The sequence below is a fragment of the Drosophila ananassae genome, chromosome XR, assembly GCF_017639315.1.
Source record: "Drosophila ananassae strain 14024-0371.13 chromosome XR, ASM1763931v2, whole genome shotgun sequence".
NCBI classification, from domain to species: Eukaryota; Metazoa; Arthropoda; class Insecta; order Diptera; family Drosophilidae; genus Drosophila; species Drosophila ananassae.
Window position 1 is genome coordinate 4708329 of NC_057932.1, and position 26448 is coordinate 4734776.

Consider the following 26448-nt stretch of genomic DNA (forward strand, 5'->3'; position numbering starts at 1 on the left):
GCAATCGAAGATTTTTGACTAACATGGTTTAGCGATTTCCTTTTGTAGTTTTCCTGGAGTTGAGAAATTTCAACTTTGACGAGAGGTATACCTAGGCCTCTATGGATATCTTCATTGTGGATATACCATGGAGCTCCTGTGATGGTTTTGAGCAATTTAGACTGTGCCCTTTGGATAACGTCTATATTGCTACTGCTTGCATTGCTCCAAAGTTCGGAGTCATACTTCCAGATAGTCTTTATGACTGAATTCTAGAGTATTACTTTATATTCCAGTCGAAATGGGGAACGAGGGTTGATAAGCCAGTGCAGTCCTCTGGGTTTATGTCTTAATTGGTCCTGTTTCGCTTCAATATGTTTTTTCCATGTAAGACGCCTGTCCAGGTGGGCGCCGAGATATGTGACCTCATTCGCAGAGGGGACTATGGTATTGTTTAGAGTTGGAGCGGGGCAGTTTTGTCTGTTGAGAGTAAAGGAAATGTGTTTAAATTTTTCACCGTTTATCTTTATACGCCAGTCCGCCATCCACTTTTCTATTAGTGCAAGGTGAGAGGAGTGAGAGGAGGAGTAGTATGGCTGTATCGTCGGTAAATGTTGACATAGTTAGACGCTGGTCTGTTGGGATACCTGCTGTATATAGAAGATATAGTGTGGGGCCGAGGACGCTTCCTTGGGGTACGCCCGCCTTAAGGGGACAGGATGGTTTCAGAGGCTGAAAAAAAACAGTTTTTGCGATTTTTTTTTTCATTTCTGAGTGAATGTAATTATTCAATTTGTTTACACGATACATGGCTATATTTGGAGAATATCTAGGAATTTTTTTGTTAAGAAATAATTATTATTTATCCCGTGACGGGCAGTCGGGCGGAGTCACTTCAAAAAATTATTATCTTGCGGTGCTTAAAGTCTGGCCTTACAGTTTTATCGGAAATACAAAAATTGAATTGATTTACTTGGTTTAAATGGTAAAAAAAAATTTTAAAAAAATTGTATTAAAGATGTGTGAAAAATTTTATTTAGATCCGAGCATTACTTTTTGAGTTACGTTACGCACCGACTTGAAAAAGTTGTTTTGAGAAAAAGTCTAAAGTTTTAAAAGCAATTAAAAGTATATGGAGAGAAAGAAACTAGAAAATCGGTATCTCAGCAAGCTTTAGTCCGATCGACATGAAACTTTCACATGATATTCTTGAGATAATGTTTTATTATATAAAAAATTTCTGAAAAAAAAATTTTTTTGAAGTCTCAACCCATCCTGCCCCCTTAATTTCGAACTCTTCTGTTGTAAAGTTGTTTTGTTTTACAGTGAACACTCGATTAAACAGGTATGTTTTGAGCAGCTCATGACAGGGAGAAATAGTTTTATTTTATACATAAGTCCTTGCAGCCAAACTCGGTCAAATGCCTGGGATATGTCCAGAAATATAGCAGAACAGTATTCTCGCTGTTCATAGGCGGTTCGAATTTCAGATGTGATACGGTTCACCTGCTCTTTGGTGCTATGCTTTTCTCGGAAGCCAAACTGATATTCAGGGATCGAAGTCATATGAGGCGTGATACGGAGCAGTAGAAGTTTCTTAAAAGCTTTGATAAGCGTGAAAGTGCACTTATTGGTCTATATGAAGAAGCCAAAGCTTTGTCTTTCCCTGGTTTCGGTATCATTATTATAATGTAATAGAGTTAAATAGAATTTTTATGTAATTGGTGGCGCACGCAGGGAGCTCCATAATCATTTTCGGCGCAATGAGGTCATACCCTGGAGACTTATTTGGCTTGAGGTGCTCTTTCTATAGCTGGAATTGGATCTGGAATTGGTAGCTCCGGAAGAATGGAAGGAGAGACTGCTTGATTTGGAGTAAAAACTTTACAAAGGTGACTAGCGAAGACGCTTGCTTTTTCTTCATCGCTGCGCCCAAGATCCATCTGGTTTTCGAAATGGCATATCTGCTTCTATGGGCGGTTTTAAGTTAGGATGGGCTTTCCATAGAGGACACCTGTTACTTTTTGGGGAAAGCTGTTCTATGTATGATTTTTGAGCAAGTTCTTCTCTGCTCTCTGCCCGGACTAGATTTTCTGTATAGGAATTTGTGGAGGAGTATGGAGGTTTTTCTGTGGTCGCAGGAATCGAGAGCTTTGCTGCTGGTCTTATGTGTATGTGAGAGCTTATGTACTTTTTGTACCTAAGCCAGTTTGTCCTTTTTGATGTGAGATAAATTTGATTATTTTGTAATTCGGCATGTTGAAATAGGTGAAGAAGGACAACTGAATGGTCAGACGATAGGTCATCCAAAGGTTCGCAAAGTCAATTAGATCTGGCTTCTTCCGTGGGTCCGCTGGCCAGTATGTAGGCTTTCCCGGTGATAGAAGCAGCTAGGTTTTGATGACCTCCCACGGTCAGAATTCGTATTGAAGTTGACTGCAAGGAATTTGTAGCAACTCGTTGGAGGGAATGGTTTTTTATGCGCTGCTTTATGAGGATCCCAGTTCCTCCATGAGCCTTCCCATCTGGATGATTTGTTACATGAAATATATAGCCCGTCAGATAGAAGTTGTTTTTGTTCGTTAGATGAGTTTCGAAGAGGAGCATAATATCGATATTATTATCATCAAGAAATGCCTTAAGTTCATTTTTGTGCTTTGAAATGCCGTTAGCATTCCATAGACAGATTCTCAAATTAGTCATCTAATTTGATTTTTGTTTGACTAAAAGCTCCATTAGTCGATTTTGGTTTCGCATGAGCTCCTGCATATTATTTTGCATTGTGACCATTAGACTTATAAGTGTGGACAACATTCCTTCGATACCCTTTATTTCGGGGGTTGCAGATTCTTGGCCTACTCTTTCCCTCGAAGTACCCGTAGGCGGAGGTGGATGTCCTATAGTTTCAGTTTCCAGTGGTGCTGAACCTACGCTATTTAATAGTCCTGGCCATCGTAGAGCGCTAGAGAAATAAACTCCAGGTGTAGTCAAAGATGCCGTGGTGGTTTGGTGGTTAGTGTGAGTGGCTAATGGGCGTTGTTGTAAGGGTTTTTTTGTATTTATACGATTTTTTAGCTCTTTATAAACTGGGCATCCCTTGTAATTGTCAGTATGATTTCCACCGCAGTTGCCACATTTCTTAGAGTTATGGTCGGTTTTATTTATGGTATAGAAGGCAGTGTTATGGAGGCCGCCACAAGCCACACAGACTGCACGAAAGGTGCAGTACAACTTTGAGTGTCCATATTCTTGGCAGTTTGAACACTGTAGAGGTTGGTTGCGCTTATGAGGTTCCTCTACCGTGATTCTTCTATGCAGAAGATACTGTAGTTTGTATATGGGATGAATCATATTTTTGGGAGTTGTTATCGTTTCAGGTTGCAGCTCAACTTTGAACATAGGCTGGGGGACTTTTTGTCTTTTGATGATATTAATGGCTCCCTTAACTTTAAAACCTGTGCTTGAAAGGGCTTCGATGATTTCTTTTATTGGTACCGACGATTCAATACCCTTTATGACCACTTGAAGGCCCTTGCTGCTCTTCAATTGGTAGGTGTAATATTTTTTCTGGTTGTCGTATAGGTATTTCGTGGCTAAGCGATGATTTTCCTCCGTGTAGACTTGGAGCTTGGTCTCCCGTATATTGCCCTTGGTCAGTGGCATTATATGAAAATTGTTATTTCCAATTAGCTTAGCGAGACAGTTTACCATATCGCTGCAGTTTTGATCACGTATGTAAATGGGTGGGGGCTTTTGCTTGGCTTTGGGAACTTCCGTATTCTCTTCATTATTACTGTCTTCGCTTAATATAGAAAATCTGTTTTCAGACAGAGAATTACACGGTTCGTCTTGATTGTGGACATTCATTGCTTTTGCACCGTTAGCTTTTTTTTCGGCTGAGGACTGAGCTTTCGTTTTACTTGGATATATCGGTCAATGCCCGTTTGGATTGTTGCTCGGGGGGGCTGAGAGACAGCTACCGATTTTGCTGTTGTGGTTGATGTACACGATGTGGTAATCGATGTAGTAGTGATCGTTGTAGGCAAATTTAACGGAGTTGATAGAACAGTGGGTGATAGTGCTGGTGAGGTGCACTGCGCACTCCAGGTTAATGCACTGCTTGTGTCTGGGAGAGCGGGAGAGCATGATCTTGCACGCTCTTCGTTTGCGATGAATGAGAAATATGTATTGGAAGATCGTCTGCGTTCTGTTTCTGGGACAGAGAGCTTACTTTCGTTCATGTTGTTGTTTCTCATGTTAGGTACTGCAGGCAGGGGGGCCGCTCTTATTTCTCTAAATGAATATGCACAAGCTGTTGGTTTAGTTTGTCGTGATGGCATTTCAATTTTTGAATTTAATAAATTTTGATTTTGTGTTAGTTATTGGACACTTCAATAACAATTCTGAATGGCAACAAACACATTTTTGTAATGGATTATTCTACGGGTTGCGTCATTGCGTTAAGATGATTTCCGGAAGAATCTTCCATTTCGAAATATCAATTTAAAACCTCGGCTGACAGTCCGCAATATGAGAAACTATGTATATCAACCTTTAGGTTTGAAGAATATGTCGTTAGTCGAGACTTCACACACTCATTAACGGAGGCTCCATCCGTAGCAAACTCAGTGCCACCGAGACCGGCGACCACTGCACAGCATTTGAAGTGACGAAGCTGAAGTTCACGTGCCAGCCGCAATGAGATAAGGCAAACTTGTGAACCGGAATCCAATAACACTCTGCAAGGCAGGAAAGCACCTGATCGACCACGTATGAGGATATTGGTGGTTGGCGGAAGCACTTCGGTTAGGCGATCCAGAGTCAAGACGGTATGGATTGACTGGGATGGTGAGGTAGCAACGGAAGCACCATTGGTGGAACCGAAGCCTCGTACCTAATTGCACCACAATGGTCCGCGTGCCAAATGACCATCCTCCAAACATAGACAGCGGATAAACAAAACAGCGGATCAGCCGTCGCACTTCGTCGTACCGTTGACTAATTGGCAAGGCAATGAAGCTCGGACAAGGAGGAAGCGCGTGCGCCAAAACACCACACTGGGCGCATAGAGCTGGACGGGCGTTAATAATTATGCACGAAGATCGGTTATTCGAAGATCTACCTCGGCCCACTTGGAAAGCTGGTGAATACGCAGTCAAAGAAAAGTCAACGCTTTCGAGAGTCCGGCACCTTTGCTCCACGCATCATGCCATGGTCTCCCAAGACGGAAGGCTGTCGTTGTTTCCGGTGAGAGTGTCTTCCCACTTGGTTTTTGTAGCAAAATGGAACTTTTGGAGGAAAATCTGGATGAGCAAACATCTTTGGATCTCGGCAGCTAATCCGGAACTCACGAGAGCCCGCATATGCCCATTGAACTAATCTGATAGCTTCCGCAAAGTGGCAATAGACCCTGGATCGACCACACGAAACTGCAGGATTTCGTTGATGTGAGACTGAAAAATTTAACGCCGATCACTAAAACGATTGCGCAATAGGTCAAGGGCCACTTGGTTGTTCGCTTCAGAAATTTCCAGCGCTCTCACCATATCCAAGGCTGACTCCCGCAGGCATAAAATGAGCCACTGGAGCTTTTCCATTTTTGTTAGGTTAGGATGGCGTCAATCGTGGTCTAAAAAGGGCGCGGAAATTCGGCCAGTCGGCAAAGCTGCCGCTGAATGTTGGCATCAGCAACAGCGGCAAGGAGGGGGCTTGTATGGCATGGGTGAGACTCCGGCACCGTCGAGAAGTGTGGAGTGGGCAGCGATTCTCATGGAACGCTTGGCAACCTCCACCTGAACGACCACCTGCACATCGATCTCGCTGAAATAAGGCTCCTCCAACTCTTCTTTAAGCGTGGTGAACCGCTCACGGAAACGCTTCTTCACTGATTCCAGCGTCATTATAATGTAATCCTCATTCCGCGCCGCATCCTTCACCTTATGATGCAGCGCCTCCATCTCCTGGCAGGTCACCTCTGCTCTTCTCCGCAGCATCCTTTCTCGGGTTGCGATAGCAGATCCAAACTCCATCCCTTAAATTTCTAGCGCGTGTAGTTCAAAACAAAAAACAAAAAATTGTTGTTTTTTCAGTATCACACAGCTTTTTAATTTTTTGTGGCAAATAAACTGATTGAACTTTGGGCGCGATCAAGTCGGAGCCATCAAAATATAGCGCTACCAGCTTTTTGGGAGCGGCCGATTAAAAAAAACTTCAATTTCCAGTTTAGAATTTATTGACAGTTAATTCCGCGTAATATAACAAAAAAAGTGGCCCGTCAATAAAAACTCCAAAATATGCAAGAAGAAGAATAGCTTTGGCGCAGAAGCTCTTCCAAAGCTCCCAAAAGCGTATGCGCCACAAATGACAACAAAGTGCATGCGAAACTGGGAGAAAGATAGAGAAGATTAAATGCCGCTGCAGCTAAACAAATTAACAATATTCTAATCGGCTTATCTGGTGGCTGCTTAGGCCAACATCAATCTTACAAAATACAACAAAAATAATAATGTTAGGTTATTATTTCTCGTTGTAATAATTTATTATAATGTTTTAAGCAGCTATGCGTCGGTGCTGTAACCGTCTTTGAGGTCGGAACCCTCTAAACATAAGGCCAGTTCCTCTTGAGTAGCGGCTGTTTAGGTTCCATCGTTTGAGTCCGATTTGTCGACCTTCATGGTCACCGAACAGAAACCATGAGCAGCCTCTATAGGAGCTAAACGCTCCTTACTGATAATCAGGATAATCAGGTCTGATTGGTTAATCCTACCATCTCCTCAACCTTCGTTAGGGACTCTACCTTTGCAACACTGTGAGCATTTGAGTGGGCTCCTAGGCCGGTATCCAGATCCTCGCTTTGCTCGACACGGGACGCCACGCCAGTATAAAGCAACGAGCTTGGCGGCTTATAGAATTCATCTAGCTCGTCTACCGCCATTTCGTATAGCTCTGCGGACCGCTCATCATCACAGGCTAAAACGTTCACACTACCTTGGAACCACCCCGCGTCTTTGCAGACAGAAGGGGGCCTGGTTCCTTGACCAGAAGCTTGAAGCACTTTGTTGCCAGGGCTGCCGCCACCCATCTCACCCCATACCTTGGGATTTTGAATGCCGCTTTTCGCAATTCTGTGACGGACCGCTTTGGCATTGTGCGCAGCTTTTTGTCTATGGGTCCTCCCGGCACGTTCTGTGATCGCTCCCTTTTAGGATGTAGTTTTGGTTTGTGTTTCGGAGCTGTCTGTTTTGGTGTCATGCTGTACTCTGGAAGAACATTTTTAGCTCATTCCACCTTTCTGCAGAAGTTTCGGACCTCGTGGCTTTGCAGAATCTGCCCTACGGTTGCTCCTTCAGCGTATGTGAACTTTCTTTGGCCAAGTTTGCTAGCCGCCGCGGGCGCTATCCTTTCTCGCTCCTGAAGGGGGCATCATGCCACTTGGGCCAGGAGATGCCGCCATGGTGACGGTAGTTGGTGGCTTACCGCAGGCTTTAGTCCTGCCCGCTGTGGAAATCATACAGAAACAGTAACCACGTGCCAAAGAAACCGTAGAATTTTCCGCAATTTTCAACATCTATTGAACCAAGTTCAGTACAGAGGGAAATATTAAAGAACAGCTCAGTAAAAATTTTCGTTATAGTGAGGACGCCAACTGTAGTGCGATTACCACCGCCCGGTTAGCATCGCGTGCCTCGCATATCGTGTTCGAGTTTTTCCATTAGTGTGGCATGTGTTCACTAGCAAATACAAAGGAAACCGGTCGGAAGGAATGTAGCGATGTAAATTGGAGTAAAAAGAAGGATCGAGCAAGAGAGGCCGAATAAACGTGGAAACTTAACCTCAAACACGCCATCTCGCAATCCCTCCGATCCTATATAACCATTCCGCACGCTCCGTAGCGACCCAAATTCAGAGCAAGAGTCCGATAAAAACAATAACGAACTAAAAGTCTAATGGGTTAGATAAATTGAAAATTTGAATTAAGAATCTAGCAGAAATAGTTATTTTGGGGTAATTTCAATTTTTAAGTAGCTTTTTCTAATTGTAACTGCGCATGCACCACAAAACCACTACATTCCATCTGTACGATTACAGATCCAGTACATTGTATTCCATATCTCTACGATTAGTACATAGCAGATAGGCTTAAGTAACGTAAGATTAATTTTTATGTTATGCTTTAATTCTGATTATGAGTTTTCATATTTTGATATGGCGCAAAGGCGTATGAAGTGTATTTTGAACTTATTACTAAGAGAATGGATATTATAATGGAAAAGACTATTTGGGTCTGTCGCTTGTGATGATGCTGTTTTTAGGTAATTCCGAAACCGTTTGAGTCTGTAGAGAACATTTTACTAGGGATACCCAATAGATTGGCATTGTGGTGTTAAGGTAGGGAGGTTAAAGACGAGGGAAGCGTACTACAGCTCAGCCACCCTAAACAAACGATGGTTTTCATGACCCTCAATACAACCCGTAGTCCGTCCGTTTCCAACAGGTCTTTAGTTCAAATATTTGCCCAATCATTAACAAACAGTGAAGTCCACTTAAATAAATATAAGAGTAGAGTGTTGTTTTTAGGAGACTAAGAAGAACCCTCACTGTTCCGACGAGCTTAGAACCGAGCAACGCAAGAAGTGCACTCCAGCGAAATCTCCTATGCATTGTGGGTAAAGACCAGCCGTTGATCCCAGGGTGAATATCGAAGTAAGACCATTCGCAACCAAACCTTTTTTTAACGATGTGGTAAAGCGAAATGGAATGGTACACTATCCCAATGCTAGGTGTTTGGTCATTGAGCCTTTTCAATGACTTTTTCTCTTTTTCCAAAATAACAAAAAAGGGAATTATCTGTTTTAAAACGTTATAAAATGTTTATTTATTCGCATATGAAATGGAGTGCCAGAAAGCTCCGATTTAGAATGCGTATGCACTGAGATAGAGAGTACAAGTGGGCTCGCATATTGAACTTATCGGACATCCCTCGAAACGCTGCCACTGAGTCACCTTCCAATAGATTGAGGCCCAGAATTTCATTCACATGAGCCTGAAATATCAACCGACGGTTATTAAATCGATTCTCCAAAAGCTTCACTGCGACATAATAATTCTCCTCGGAGATTTCCAAGGAACGGACTGCCTCTAAAGCGGAGTCCCGAACCAGATCGCAACCTCTGAAACTTTCCCACCTTACTTATATAAGGATTGCAGCCTACGATCGACGAAAAGACCGAATGAAACTCAGCTCACTCTAAATATACTCCGCTGAAAATAGGAAGAGGAAGAGGAGGCAAGGCTTGAAAACTCCGACTGAGCGCTGGTTTCACCTGGATACTGGGACCTCCGCTGGCAAGGGTGGAATGGGCAGCAATTCGAGCAGAGCGCAACGACGTCTCGTGCTCGATTTCGGCATGCATCGTAGCTACAAGCTCAGACACTGTCCATCGCAAGTCGCTGCTTATTTCAGCAATGTCTAACTCTTTAAGCTCCCCGTGGATGGCCTTAAAATCCTCGTACATGGCGACCAACTGGCCGTGACGCACATGGAGCATAGCATCCTCCACCTTTGATATTGGCTGCAGGGCGCCTTGGATCCTCTTCAAATCCTGGAGGATATCCTTTGCCTTGCATTTTAAAATCGCGCTCCGATGGAGTGGGTACTCCTGTGACGGCGCCGCTGGAGTTCATCGCCACTATAATTGAAATACGCTCAATTTAGGTAAAAACACGTACAAATTAATTTAGGCGCCAAAATTATAGTTCTAGTTTATTTTATTATATTTAATTATATTTGAGCGCAGCGAACCCGATTTATCCCACTGTGCGCTCAGAACCGTACACCGAGTTGTGGAATGTATATATATATGAACGCTTGTGTGAGTCGAATGCACTTGCAAATGGAACGTATGTATGTATGTATGTTGGCGGACCGAATAACAATTGTATGTATTGTATTTATTTATATTATTAAATGATTTTTGTATAAATACAAAATAATTGTTTCACTGATGCACTGTATGCCGTTTATGTTCAAAATGCACATACATATGTTAATACACCGCGCAAAAACTGAAACGGGTATGTTCGCACTGTTTTATGCTCGTGCAATTGTTAATTTTATTAATTAGATCACGTCGGGGTCACCAATGTTTGGTCATTGAGTTTCAATGACTTTTTCCCTTTTTTCCAAAATAACAAAAAAGGGAATTATTTGTTTCACAACGTTATAAAATGTTTATTTATTCGCATCTGAAATGGAGTGCCAGAAAGCTCCGATTTAGAATGCGTACGCACTGAGATAGTGAGTACAAGTGGGCTCGCTTTTTAGCATAGGACGGGTGAAAGCTCGTTAACTTAATGACAAAGATAAAATAAAGCCGAGCGGCCGAGAAGAGTCGGCTTGCGACTAACAACAGCGATGAGAAAATGATATGCTAAACTATAATTATTACATTTATACATATATATTACATTTATATTGATTCAATTTATGCCGTGGCTGCTGCCTGACCCGACACTAGGTATCGTAGAATTCTTTTGTATCGTTTTAAAATGCAATTCAAAAGCTATCATGAAGAGAACTACTAGTGGAGGGCATTAGGGATGCCAATAAATAATGTAAATGTTTCGGATGCGATATTGTTGACACGAACCCTGAGGAAGCGGCGGGTCATAAAGGCCTTTACAAGGTTATACAGTCTTGGACCGATGCCCCAGCGCTCGAATCTACAAAGCACTGCCTGTATCCTCACGCGATTGTAGAAATCGCGTCGAAATCTGACTCCAAAATAGAGGGATGATTTGGAAGAGATATGTTGGACTTGCAACAAGACGTCTTATTTGAAATGTTTCTTTTTGAATAATACTTGGTTGTGGAAAATGAACGGGTTATGAACCACATTAATATCCATCATAACATTTTTTCAATGATTTTGCTTAGGCTTGACAGAAGCGAGACCGGACATAGACTATTTATTTCGTTGGCTTTTTTTTATTTTGTTTGATAATAGGAATAAGGATGGATAAACTCCACGTATGTGAGTACGTATGCATGCTGCCTTCTGTTTTTATTGTATTTTTTCAAATAAATAGACCTCTTGACGAGGTAAAATAACGATAGCGAACCCGCAAGCCGAAATTATCTTGATTTAACATAGCAACATAAAAAAACGGAGGATAACTTGGCACTATGGGCGTTAAAGTTCAAGCGAGAACGATCCAATATTTATACAGACGTTATATTCGCCATTGAGCCAACACTTATTAAATTTTTGACGAGTTCTTCAAAATATATATGCGCGCTCCCTGGCTCTCGTGAAAAGCGCTTGTAGCGCTCGTGAAGAAAATAAGCGGTGAAGAATGTTTGGGATATTTTGTTTTGGATACTGCAGCTGTTAAAAATAAGCCGTGGGAAAATATAATAAATTGTTTGGGATATTTTTTTTTCAATGTGGTCGCCGCTAGTGGTTAGTACATAAAATGTTATTAGAACATTCTTAGAACAAAGAACATTTAACATTTAAAGAACATTATTATAATAAAGAACATATATTATAAATAAGATCGTATGTTCGTGAATATGAGAGAATTTTGAAAATAAAAATAATTTTCTATTGGGCGCATGAGAAGTTAGCTTCATTGGATGTAAAGTTACGCATTTTTTAATTTCAAAGTCTTTATTATTTTTTAAGGTAACCTTAAGTAATTTTAAAAAAAGTCAGAACAAATGCTACTCATACCCAACATACCAACTTTTTTTAAATTTTTAAAGAAAAAATAAAGAAAACGACTGTTTTCATTTGGAAGATTCTTAAAAATCGTTTTTCTTGAATAACTATGGAATGAAATGATCGGGATGGTCCCCAAGCCAAACTTCTTTTGGCAATGTTCGGATGAAGTTGATCTAATGAAAACAATACCTTTCATTTGGTATATTACTCAATCAGATCGCACGTACACAGACATTTTTCATTCTGCGGGTATATATAGTGTCCTTACGCGCCGTCCGTTGTGGTTATTGTAAATATCAAGCAATTTTCGCTTGAGGGATATGGGGATATGTTTTAACATTGGGTAGTAGATTCTATCCGACTGTGGGATTGTCCCTTTAGCAGTAGCCCCTGCAGATTCAAGTTCTATTATTATAAAGTTCCAGATAGTTTCTGATAGTTTTGAGACTGGTAACTGAGTTTTTAATGGATATCTTCGGCTGGAAAATTGCAGTCCTTGGAGTAGTTGATGGAAATCCATGGGATATCCAGTTAGATGCACTTGTACTAGCTCCTTTTCGAAAATGTCCTATTAGGTTGCGTTATCTCAAGGGCTATCTCCACATGCAGTATAAATAAGTTCGTTAAAGCCAATTAAAAAAAAAAATGTTGAAAAGGTTTTATTGTTTTCTTTTCTTTCGCAAATCTTTCGGTCGTTTTTCTAACGACTTTTGATTACAATTAAGTATTATGCAGACTACCTCCAATGAAGAAAACATTGGAATGTGCGTCTACTTCTTCCGTCTACATGTACGTCGTTCTTGAGGTTGACATGCGTATTGATTTTGTGGCTACAATGTATTTTTCTGTTGAGATGGCCAAGAACTTTGTTGTTGAGGTGGCAAAATAGCCTGAGTCGGGAATATAGCTAACCCAAAATAGAACCCCAAATGGTCTTCTTTAGCGCATGGATATATTGTAGGAGTTGCTCGTGGGGGCAACTTATAAACAAAAATAAACTAATAAAAACCGGCCAAATTCAAATTTAAGCAAAAAACATATTCAAATATTTACCCAGCTGACCCAATTTTTTATCGACAGGCCCAGCTAGCCCCGTGTTAATAAATGATCGAATTTGATAAGATATAACGATAGGCCCATCTAATTCTGACTGATATTCACCGCCGTCCCAACTGTTCCCTATTGACATTCGCCCACCCACGTGATACCTTTCCATTTTCTAAGAAATCTCGAAGCGACCAGTTCAGTATTTAAGTTGTGCGTGGAACTCCTAAGTTAATTTTACAACCTCGTGGAGTGAAACGATAAAAACGAGCCCCACACTTTTCTCTGCATTGGCAATATGCACTTATATTTCCCTGATTAGTGGAATTTTGTTGCTATATGTGAATTAATAGAGAATATTAACTTGAGTCGAATCTGAATAATATTGAAGTACAGTTAACCAAAAAACTTTAATTCTTTTCAATCAATTTTGAATATTTTTCTGAATTATTATTTTTAAGCATGGGTAAATTATTATTTTAATATTAATGTGAATTATTAATGTAGATATCTTTCCTGATTTCTTATGGTTATTGAGAACCTTCTTATGAAATATGTAGACTTAATTATGATAATGCATTTTAAAAGAAAATTTCACGAATTATAACGATAATGAACATAAATTTCTAATCTAATTATTTGTTTGGTCACCTGATGTAATCTTACCATTTTAAATACATCTAGCCACTTCTAATAATTTTCTAAGCGAAGGAATGTTTTCAACCTCCTGCAATACAATTTCTATCCCAATCCTTTTTATTTTGATCTAGGAATACTCGCGTGACGACCAGGTCACATAATGAAAGTACAAGCATCACCCCCTCTTCCGTGAGCATGGCTGGACCTTGTTTGTAGTTTAAAGTACCATCAAGACGTGCGAAGTCGTTGCCGAATTAATGACGCCCAACGGGGGCAACAACGCGGCTTAATTAGCCGTCAAGAAAATTACAAGAAAACACCAAATCTGTAATGCCCGACTTCCTTTGCCTAGCTTCACTGAGAGAACTAACTAGTGATAATTACAATATTTGATTTGAATGATTGATAGAATGATCGCGCAAAATAGAATTGAAGAATTACTTTCATCAGCGTGGTCATCTCCAGTAACTCTTATAGTAAAACCAAACAAGGTTTACTATACCCGATGCCCATATTGAAAGGTTTGTTGAGTCGACTGCTTTCTATTTGTATTTCGAAAATTGTATTACGAAAATTGATCTCAAAGATGCATTGTGGCAAATCGATTAAGATTCTCATTCAAGGGCGCTCATTCAAGTTGCGCTAGAACAGCATGCAAGCCGAAGTGAGTTTTCAATAGATAAAGAGAGCAAAGTTAACAGCGAGAGAGAAAGATTCTCGAATACAACAGGATGTGGGAAAATACAATAGGCAATAGGTTAGGCATAATAGTATAAATAAATGCATAAAACTTAAATTGAATTTCTACTGAAATTGTTTATAATAATTTCAGTATAAATTCAATATAAATCTTATAATAATTAACATCACTTCAATAGTGATGTATAGTGATGTATATATATATGTATATATTCTTCTAAAGTGATGTATACGCTGCGATTGAGCGTATTCATCACTGAGGTATTTAAAGCATCGTACTGATAAAAATGGTGCGCTTAAGTACATGACATATAGTCATGTATATGACAGAATTAATTCGATAAATTTGCAATTGATCAATAAATGACCTCCTCAAAACGATTAATTGATATTTCCCATGTGTCTCCTGAACCTCGAATTGACGGTACATTGTTGCTGCTATAAGAGCGTATTAACGACATCGGAACCTAAGAAGAATTGTTGCTCCAACTAAGAGTTAGTTATTCAATGATACTTAAGAAGTTCTTGTGCCTTCAAGCGTTAGTTTGACGGGATAACACTTCTCAAATTCTCTAGAATATAGCTTTCTTCCGTACAAACCCAACCACTTGTATATCCATCAGAGATTAGCTTAGCAGGATAACTTTCTTCTCTTTTACATATTTTAGAGTACACGCTCTTTTCCGCTCAAGCTCAATCATCTGGTTACCAATTCACTCATCATTAAATCCTCATTTTAGCAGGCTTCTCTCATACAAATCAGAGTACTATGCTCTCTTTCGGATAAAATCTTTCCTTTTCATGATGCATCGAACACTACTTCCCTTTCAGATCCTGATTGTGTTGATTCAGCCAATAAATGTTCCATGATGGAATTTTATGATAATCTAAATTTTTCTCGCACCTAATTTTCGTATCTTTACTACTGACGATATGAATCAACACGGCATTACAAATTTTCTTTTCAACACCAACTGATGAATAACGATAATAAGGAACGAAGGTTCCTTGCCACGTCAGTTGACGAACGATACGATGAGGTCCGGCGTCCTGCCATCTGTTTGGTTTCCCTCAAGTCCTCATCCTTCCGCTGCCGAACGTATTAGCTTTGTTGCAGTGTTCCAGCTTCCGGATTCGATCCTGCCAATGAGCTTGTGCTAGCGACCTCTCAGGATTTGCCAGCGATCACGTTTATGAACCAGAATCGCCACGCTGAAGTAGTGTTCTTGCCAACAACCATTCTCCTCCGTGGTCGATCAGGAGCCTTTCTTCCGTGCCGGGCGCAACTTAATTTCGGCTCGTAAGCTGAGATAAGCTTATCATATCGCGGCTGGCCAGCGAACGGAACGACAAGTGGTGTGCTACCCTACAATTTGGTTGGCAATATTGTTTTCGGTAAAAAGCATTCGCCGGTTAGAGGAAGCTGGATCAATTCCTCTATAAAAGACCGAGCTAGAATGCAAGTTTCAGGTTATAGATGAGACCATTACTAAAGCAAATGAGTTACAAGACCATATCGATCAATTTGATGAAATCGATGAATTTGGAGCCGAGTTCGAAGAATTAGCAATAACAACCAAGGCAAGGGTTATGTCTTTGATGAAAATATATTAAATCGTAGATACCAGCATCTGTCCGCTGAAGATAGAGTTTAGCCAGCAACTTAATAGAAGTTCGTTGCATTGCTCCTCTGCCAACACCAAATCAGCGTGCAGTTATTGTAACGCTCAAGACCAAAGATTGGACCCTACCAAAGAACTTAACATTAGCAGACCCACAAGTTTATAAACCCCAGCGGATAGATATTTTAATAGCAGCTAAGTCATTTTTCAAACTTTTGCCCGTTGGTCAAAGCAAGGTCCGAAAGCATATGGCAAATTCCTCAAATCCTCAACCGCCAGTCTCTAGCCTGAATTGCCAAGAAGAAATACTAGAGCCAAGAAGAAATATTAGAGTCAATAGACAACAATTTAAAAAAAATTTTGGTCGTTCGAAGAAGTTCCAGCTTTTAAAAAGATGTTGTCGCCAGAACAGGAGTTATGTAAAGAAGTTTCTTAAAGCGGCGGACGTGTTTTTTTTGTGCGCACTGCGTTGTCATAAAATTTGCTAATTTTTTTTTTTTTTTTGTTTTTCTATTACTCCGCTTGGGACCTTAGGGCATCCACAAGTGCATTCCATCGGACCCTATTCTGCGCTGTTCTCTTTGCCAAGTCCCAGGTGATGTTATTGTCAGCGAGTTCACGCCAGGTTAGCTTGGTGCGTCCCACTCTTCTGCTTCCTTGCGGGTTCCACTCCAGGGCCATCCTAACTATGCTGTTTCGACCTTTCCTTAGTGCATGACCAATCCATTTCCATTTTTTCTTCTTTATCTGCTGCTGGATTGGTGATTCGTTTGTGCAGCGCCACAGGTCATCATTGGTTATTCTATTTGGCCAGAATATACCACATATGATCCTAAGGAACTTATTGACGAAGGCTTGCAGCTTTAGTACCATTCTTTGCGATGTCAGCCAGGTTTCCGATCCGTACAGCAGTACGGATTTGATGCACGCATTGAAGATTCTCAGCTTTGTTTTTCTGCTGATCTGCTGGTTTCTCCATATGCGTTGCAATCTCCCGAAAGCAGATCTGGCTTTGCTCAGACGATTCTCCATGTCTTTTTCCACTCCCCCGTTTGCGGATATTACGGTGCCTAGGTATACGAAGCTGTCGACATATTCGACACTTTTCCCGCATATGGTGATCCTGCTTTGGTGGGAGTGGAGGATCCGCATCGCTTTGATTTTTGCTGCATTAATGGAAAGTCCAACTGCTTTGGCCCGAGCTTCGAGGTTCGCTGCAGATCCTCTAGGTGTCTGGTGAGGCTCCATGTTATGCCGCGGTTCGAGCTGCACACTTCACTCATAATCTCATCGATCACCAAGTTGAACAACAGCGGTGACAAAGGGCATTCTTGCTTGACGCCAGTGTTCGTCTGGAAGGGTGCACTGAATTTTCCATTGTGCTGTACCGCCAAATCCACATCATCGTACATAGCTTTCACTATGTTTATGATATTGAGTGGTACTCCCTTCCTTGCAAGCGCCCGCCATATCGCTGCTCTATCTACTGAGTCGAACGCCTTCTGGAAATCGATGAATAGGAGGTAAAGCGGCGCGCGCTATTCCAAAGCTTGTTCGGTGATTGCGCGTAATGTGTTCGCTTGGTCTACGCAGCTTCTGTGTGGCCTAAAGCCTCCTTGTTCATCGCGTATTGTTGGTTCGATTCTTTCCAGTAGACGTTCATTCAGTAAAGTGGCTAGCACTTTGTAGCTGGTGTTCAGCAGGGTGATTCCTCGCCAATTATTGCAATCACTGAGGTCGCTTCCAGATAGCTTACCAATTGTCTGGTATAGTGAGCGCATGTTGTTGGCGTTGGCGGCGCTCTCTGCATTTTCTGCAAGCCTATCTATCAGTGCTCTCTTGTCATTTCTGGCTGATTTCTTCACTAGCTTGCAGAGTTCCTTGTATTCATCCCGGGCTCTGCAGTCGTGATCCGCTTTCGACTTGAGGGAATTTCTTCCACTGATAAGCTCCCATGTGCGTGTCGAGATCCAGTCTGTGCTCCTGCGTTGTCGGGTGCCAAGCAAACCCTCCGCGGTGCTCCTCAGTGTGCTGCATGTGTGTTCCCAGGTGTGGTTCTGCTGCGGTGTTAGTTGTTCACGTAGCATTGTTGCCAATCTGGTGGATATGACAGGGTCTCCAAGTCGGTGTAAGTTCAGGGGGGGTGGTCTTCTTGTGCTACTTCTGGTGGCAGTGTGACTTCGTCTGAGCTTGATTAGAAGTTCTCCGACTAATAGTTCATGGTCACTGTCAATTGACGCACTTCTCCTGTTCCGTACATCGCTAAGGGAGTGTCTCCATTTCCTACTTATGCACAGATGGTCAATTTGGTTGCGTGTATGCCCACTCGGTGATGTCCACGTGTACTTGTGCACTTCCTTGTGGGGGAATACAGTGCCACCAATGACTAGTTGGAATGTCTGGCATAGGTCGGCGAGCCCTTCGCCATTGTTGCTATGTGTTCCCACACCGTGTCGGCCCATGATTGGTTCCAATCCGTTGTTGTTGGGGCCTAATTTCGCGTTGAAATCTCCCATGAGAATTTTAAAGTCACCTCGTTTGCTCTTGGTGAGTGAAGATGTGAGGGCATTGTAGAAGTCGTCTTTGATGTCATCGCTGGCGTCTTCTGTCGGGGCGTAGCATTGCACGATGGTAATGTGCCTAGCGTTGCATCGGAATCTAGCAGTGATGATTCTATCGGATACCGGATTCCAGGTGATAAGTGTCTGTTTGTATTGCTTTGACACGTATATTTCTACTCCATTCCTGCCCCCATCACTGATCCCACTGTGCATTACTAGATTGCCGTGTGTTGTTGTTGTCGTCCCACTGCCTTTCTACCTCATCTCGCTTATGCCAGCAATTGCGATCTGCATTTTTTCCATCTCCTTTTCAAACTGCGCAAGCCTGGAAGGCTCCATTAGGGTCCTCACATTCCATTGTCCAATTCGTGTCCGTTGCGAAAAGCGGAGGGTCGTCATCGGGTTGTTGGGGGTATGAGTGTTTTCTGATCTTGTGTTTGTTTCTGTAATCGTTATTGTTCAGTCGATCCGGTGATTAGCCGAGTGCAACCTATCTCAGAAGTGGGGCTGCCACCTAACGACATCTGGGAATGCCGGTTTTTCGGGTCTCATGCACATAATTATAAATAGTGAAAAATCCAACGAGAGCTTTTTTCGCTATTTACATCATATGCGCGAGCGCCGAAAAACTTGCAGGGCCATGCACTTGGCACGAGTGGGGCTCGAACTCACGACCTCACGCTTAGCGAGCTAGTACACTAACCACTAGGCTATGAGGCCCCCCAGATTAATTAAAAATTTGCTTATTAGATTTGCATAAACAATAGGTGTTTATGCAAAAAAATTTAAAATCTTAATAATTATTGAATTTAAATTGGTCTGTGCATTGAAGTCTTGTAATAAGACAATCTCGTCTTCCCAGCCTACCATCCATTGCTGGCTCTGTGAAAACGTTTTACACGCTAAGTGTGCCGGGTTCACGGCCTCAGTTTCGGATGCAATCTCGCGTAGGTCTGGTCTCCACTTTTGCTCCACCTTTGCGGATTCAAGGAGTTGATTAGTAGTTTTCGAAAAATCAATGACCAACTCTGTGCGCTCGATACACAGTTTAGTAGTCTTCAACTACTAAACGAGTCTCCTAAGCGTAAAAAATCCTCTTTTAGTGATGTGCTTGTGGCGAATAATCTTCAGCCTGCTCAGCCGACAACTATGCAGCCGCTTATATCTCTGGCCACCCCAAGGGCCGGACCTGAGAAAAATTTGGCTTCCGAATATCTCAAGATTAATGAGCAATTGTCCGATATGTCCTCTGTGGCATCGCTTCAAGTGATCCCAGACCCAATAATTCAAACCACTGTAACAGTCACCAAACAGGGCAATCAACCGTCCGGACCCCCGGTACGTACTGATGCCACGGTACTAGTTGCGGCGACATCAAAACCCTTGCAGGTGATCCCACCATCGAAACATATTTTTGTTTCCCGGCTTGCCCCTGATACTTCTGAGATTGATATCTCGGCTTACATCAAAGCCAAAACAAAAGTCGACGTAAAGGTGGTGGACATTACAAAATTTAAATATTCATACACCAGGCACACGTCATCTTTCAAAATACGTGTGCCCTTGCAGATGTTCAAGACGATTTGTTCCGCCAGCTTTTGGCCAGAGAATATTTTCGTCCAAGAACATCAGCCAAGTACGGTGAAAAAAAAAATAACCAAACCTGTGGGTGTAAAACTCCCACATGTTACGGCCACTGACCAACCTTCCACTTCATATTCCTCTGTTTTAAAAAACTAATGACTTCTCTAACACTTACCTATCAGAATACAAGAGGGTTACGTAGTTAACTTTCCAAACTGTATTCTGATAGTTCTTTCTTTTCATCTCACATTATTGTATTTACAGAAACTTTGTTAAAGCCGGAGATCTTAAGCTCCGAAGTTTTTCCTAGTAGGTACACTATTGGTTTTGTTAATAAATAATTAATACAATTAAGTATTAACCAGAAACCCTCAATGAATAAATAAAACACACAATAAAGATTTTATAAACCACACGCTCTCAATGCCAGAAATGAAGTGAAGTAAAATGTCAAGAGGACAAGATATCAACAAATAGGCGAGAAACAAGGAACACATTTATAGTGTGTATACACTTGCTACATCCTTACATTCAAGTGAATATATAGCATAACTGTCTATGTTACTTTTGCATATTTGAATACGCAAATTTCAATACGCCGCCTCAAAAGTTACATTGATTATCACTACGATTCTTGACATGAGTTTGTGCTTTAATTTTAATTAGTATCTTCATTTCTTTCAAAACTTCATATTTTCATTTAATTCTGGGGATACATTAGGTCCAGCATTTGCTGCAAGAGTTGGGGAAACCCAGTAAAAACCCAACTAGACCAAAAAAAATATTAACATAAGAACCATAAGTTTTAGATAACAAAATAAGTTCCATAAGTGTGAAATTAATAACAAAAAAAAAAATTTTTTTTTTTTGTTGATTTACTCAGCAAGTCCCAGCTGGCTTCGCAGGGAAATAAACCGTGCAGTTGGTAATGGCTTCGTCAGTATATTGGCTAGTTGCAGATCTGTGGGAATATACTTTACACAAATTAGTTTTCTTTCAATTTGCTCTCTTGTAAAATGATATTTAATGTCTATGTGCTTTGTTCTTTTATGGCAAGTAGGATTATTTGCAATACTTATACAACCCTGGTTGTCTTCAAAAATCTCTATAGGACCATTTAATTTTAGACTAATTTCATTTATTAGTGATTTAAGCCAAAGAGCTTCTCTTACACCTTCAGACATGGCCATGTATTCAGCTTCAGTAGATGAAGCAGCAACTGACTTTTGCTTCATGGTACTCCATGAAATCAAACAACTTTCAAACATTTTAAATAAATACCCAGTGGTACTTCTTCCGTCAGTTTCATTTCCAGCCCAATCGGAATCTACATATCCTGTAAGAATACTATTAAAATTAGTTTCTTTCTTGAATCTAAGCTTGAGATTAACAGTTCCCTTCAGATATATAAGAATTCTCTTAAGGCATTGCCATAGTTCCTTATTATTGTTGTTTGCATACCGGCTTAGAATACTTATTGAAGTACTTAAGTCAGGCCGTGTACATAACATTATGTACATCAAACAACCAATCAAATTTCTACATGGTGCATCACATAGTTCTTCCGATTGCAGAGCCATATAGTCCAACTTACTTGGGAGGGGAGTACTAACTGAATTACAATCTTCCATATTAAATTTTCTCAATACTCTTTTAATATATGCTGATTGACTAAAACAAATCTCTCCATCAGATCTGTCAATTTTTATGCCAATAAAGTGTCTAATTTCCCGTAATTTAACAAAAATCTAAAAACTGGAAATTCGTGCAACTGGTGCAAATGTCTCATCGTAATCAGTCACATATTCTTGAGTGAAACCCCACGCTACAAGTCAAGCATTGTACTTTACTAATTTCCCAAACTCATCTTTAATACTAATACTTTAATTAATTAATTAAGTAATTAATACTTTAATACTTTTTTAATACTAAATACCCATTTGCAATCAACTATGTTTTTATTATCTGGCTTATGCACTAAGGTCCAAATATTATTTTGAAAATGAGATCTAAGTTCATCCTGTATAGCATTTTCCCAGAAAGATCTGTCCTCACGAAACTTAATCTCTTCAAAGGTATTAGGAATGTTTGATTATTCATAAGACATCTTTCTAAAAATCGATATGATAATTTGGGCTTACTTTTAATTCTTTCACTGCGTCTGATTTCTTCTTCCTTTTTATTTTCTTTTAATTTATCACCAGTTTCAACGACTGGATCGGCATTCTCAAGATATGTGGAATTTTCGTTGAGTTGCTCATTTAACTCAGAATCAACAGATTCATTATTTTCCACCAAAGGAAAAACCAACTCTTCATTCTCTTTAGTTAAAGATTCATTATTTTGTTCAACAGTATTACTTTGAACATCCGAAACTTTTCCATGTAAAACTCTTGATTTTAGCATGTTTATTTCATCCACCACAACATCTCTTGCTATCATAAATTTCCTAGATTCCTCATTCCATAATTTATAACCATTTGGTTCATATCCAACAAGTATAGCTTTAATTGACCTTTCGTCAAACTTTCTTTTTTTTACTTTATTCAATGCATATACCGTCGAACCAAAAATCTTCAGATACTTTAACATTGGCTTTTTGTTATGCCACTTCTCAAATGGTGTTTTATTTATCTTTTGCAATGCTCTACTTGGGGATCTGTTAATTAAATAGGTCGATGTTAAAACAGCCTCACCCCAAAAATGTTTATTAAGTTGAGCATCATAGATCGAGCCTTTTCGGTGATAGTTCGTATCATCCGTTCTGATACACCATTCAACTCTGGAGTATGAGGAACCGTTAAATGATAGCTGATGCCTTTTTCAACACAGAAATCACGCATTTCACCAGAAAGATATTCCCTTCCATTATCGATATACAAATTCACAATTTTTAAATTGAAGTGAGCCTCGCTCTTCGCTACAAAGTCCTTGAAACAGAAAAACACATCCGACTTATAAGTTATTAAATAGGTTACACAGTAATGTGTATACTGATCAATAAAAACTACATAGTAGTTCTTATTATCAATGGTAGTGGGTGTTATTGGGCCACAAACATCGGAATGGACAACAAACAAAGGTCGTGTAATATTTTCCTTATTTTTAAATTTTTGAAACTTTAATCTAGATTGCTTGCCATTTATACAAGCCTCGCATAATTCATGATTTAAATCAATATTGCTTAAAATATTAGTATCTTCAAAAAGGCTATTTCGCTTTATTTCTAAAAATTTTCCTACGCTTATGTGACCTAATCTTTCATGCCATAATCGATACTCAGCACTATTTAAAATTTTAGACATAAATACTTTACTGTTTAATTGAAATTTTATAATAGGTACATTGAACTCACGGATTCCATTAAAAACCAATTTACCATCTTTGGATACTTTTACACCTCCAGGATTAAATTCAATGGTCATACCTGCATCCTGCATTTTCTTTACCGATAGTAGGTTGTGTGGAATATCCTTGCAATACAAAACGTTTTGCAAGGTGATTTGGTTTCCGCAGATAAACTCTCCGCGTTTGGCAATCTCGATGGGCACATTTGATTGCAAATGGTCGTATTTGGAGAACAATGGTGTGTCATTTATTAGGTGGTCTGATGCTCCTGAGTCTAGTATAAACTCAGCCTCGTTTGTATTTGAATTGGAAGTTGCATTTCTCAACATGAAGGCAAAACTACGCTCTGGTTGGGTTGCTGCTGCTGTTGCCATCTGAGCCTGCCCTTCCTTTCTTTTGTTTACGTTAGAATTCTGATTTGGCTGTCTTTTCAAAAAGAAACAATCCTTCTTTAAATGTCCTGGCTTACCACAATGAAAACATTTTGGTTTCGGTTTGAAACTTGGCTTGAACAATTTTTTCTTAAACTTTTGCATTGGATTATTGTTAAATTTTGCATCTTTGAACTCCTTGTTACCTACTGCTTGCAAGACTTTAATACTCGTATCCTTACTAATATTCCGAAGCTTTATTTCTTGGTCAAGAAGTCGTGTTTTTACAAAAGCCAATGTCAAGTTATCTTCTGATAGAGTCTCTATTGCCGTTATAACACCATCATAACTGGGTGGAAGAGTTAGAAGTAAATGGGAAATTTTATCCATATCATCTAATTTTGCTCCTGATGCGATAAGTTCGGTAATGAGGTCGTCAAATGAATTAAAATGATTCAGGAGTGAAGTGTCACCTTTTAACTCCATGGCTAAAAGTTTTTTTCGCAGAGATAGTTATGATGCCAAGCTTCTTCTCTCGTAAATTGCATGTAAATTTACAAAAATCTGCTTAGCAGTGCTCCCACTGTTAGTGAAAGATAGAAATGCATCACTTAGGTATTCAATTATTAAACCTTTTGCATTTCGTTCTGCCTTTTTTATCTCATCAGTCACTTTTTCATGCGTTTCATCTATAACCTTCAGAAGATCATGCTCTTCCAGCAACGCTCTCATTCTAAACTTCCATATTGAATATTTCTCACCGTCAAACGGTTTGATATTTCTTTTCCCTTTATCCATTGTAAGATTCTATCACACAAAAGCAAATTTCACAGCCACAATTTTCAGCAACTTCTTACAGCAATAACGTTTCTCAACAGTAGCACTATCTTGTAACACCGTCCTGCCGCTACGTGGTGATTTGCGGCTAATTTGTCAAAGCGTTTCCAGAAAAAAAAAACTCGTTACTTTTGCTATGTTACTTTTGCATATTTGAATACGCAAATTTCAATATACACCACTTTTAGATGTGATAGAACTCTGCGAAGAGGAGGAGGAGTGTTAATCTCTGTAGACTCCAAACTCGCTTCTGAAGAGGTAAAATCACAAGAGTTTGGTGACATTGAATTCCTTTGCATCAAAGTCACTTTGTCCGATCAATCTTTGTATGTTATCTGTTCTTACATACCACCTTCGGCCGAACCGCCAACATACTGGCAACATTTGTCCACTATTCGTTTGGTTTTCGATCGTCTGTCTGATGGTGACCAGCTGATAGCTCTGGGTGACTTTAATATCCCAGAACTTATATGGTCAAATGTTGAAAATTCACTGTTTTTACAGCTTAATTCCCACCACGACTTCGCTGTGAGCATGTTTGATATGTCACTCGGGCAAATTAACCACGTTAGAAATTCTTTAGGTCGGCTGCTGGACTTATGTTTCGTTTCTGATCCTGATGGAATTACTCTTTCCAGAACTTTGCCCCTTTCAGACCCTGAGGATCCATATCATCCCACTCTTGAGCTTTCAATTGAAAACAACTCCTTAATTGATCTTAAGTCTACACTTTAATCTCATAAAGTTCGTTTCTTTCGTAAGGCTGACTTTATAAAATTAAATAAGTTAATTTCGGAATTTGATTGGTCTGATTTACTGGCATGCGATGATATAAACTTAGCATTACAAAAATTGTATTTCACTGTAAACTCATTTGTTGACGTTTGTGTGCCGTGGAAATATCCGTCCGCTTCAACGAATCCGCCTTGGTCTACAAGGCATCTTAACAACTTAAAGAATAGTATGAGTAGACTTTTGAATAAACATAGATTATCTGGCTGTATAGTTAGTTATTCTAGATACTTAGTAGCCCGGTCCAATTTCACCGTGCATAACGCAGAATGTTATAGAAGTTATATTCGCCGCTGCAGGATTCAGTTTACTCAGGATCCGAAGCAGTTTTAAAACTTTGTAAACACTAAACGTAAACATGTATTTTTTCCCCCTCTGCTTACGTTTGAAAACTCTTATGCGAACACTGATCAGGCCAATAGCCGATCTCTTTGCTCAGTTTTTTCAAACTACGTATTCACCTAGCAGCAGCTCAGCTCAGCCTTACACTTATGATATCCAATCAGCCAATCTTATATTTCGCCCATCTTTCGATCAAAGTGGTGTGTTATCGGATCTTTTTAAGGTCAAGCCCGTGTATTCGCCAGGCCCTGATGGAGTACCAGGCTGTGTTCTAAAGAACTGCGCCGAGGCTCTGTGCAAACCGCTCGTTAAACTCTTTAATCTATCGCTGGAAACTTCGATCTTTCCCCTTATGTGGAAGGAATCCTTCATTATTCCGCTGCATAAAAAAGGGAAAAAATCCGACGCTGCGAATTATAGAGGCATTTCTAAATTGTCAGCAATTCCAAAGCTTTTTGAAAAACTTATCACTCCACATTTGCAACACCTATGTAGTTCAATAATAACTCCGTGCCAGCATGGCTTCATGAAGCGGCGCTCCACCACTACCAACTTATTGGAGCTAACATCTTTTATCACGGATGGCTTCCGGAATGGCTTACAAACAGACGTCATTAACACTGACTTCAGTAAAGCATTTGACTCTGTTAACTATTCGCTTCTTAGAAGTAAACTCAGTCTTTTGGGATTCCCAACTGATCTTATTATCTGGATTTCGAGTTACTTATCTGGGAGAACCCAACGTGTTTTCTTTAAAGATGTTACCTCGCGTTTAGTTTGCGCCACATCTGGGGTGCCCCAAGGAAGCCATCTTGGACCCCTACCTTTTACACTGTTTATTAATGACTTGCCCCTTGCCTTAACTAATTCACTTGTACTTATGTACGCTGATGACGTTAAGCTA

General features: G+C 40.2%; 2 protein-coding genes across 2 annotated transcripts; both read right to left on the reverse strand.

The window, feature by feature from the left end:
* Positions 1 to 16779: 16779 nt before the first annotated feature.
* LOC123257650 lies at positions 16780 to 17121 on the reverse strand. Its single transcript, XM_044717469.1, has one exon. The coding sequence runs from the start codon at positions 17119 to 17121 to the stop codon at positions 16780 to 16782; it is 342 nt and encodes a 113-aa protein (XP_044573404.1).
* A 126-nt stretch (positions 17122 to 17247) lies between these two features.
* Positions 17248 to 18483, reverse strand: LOC123257651. The gene has a single exon (XM_044717470.1). The coding sequence runs from the start codon at positions 18481 to 18483 to the stop codon at positions 17248 to 17250; it is 1236 nt and encodes a 411-aa protein (XP_044573405.1).
* Positions 18484 to 26448: the final 7965 nt, after the last annotated feature.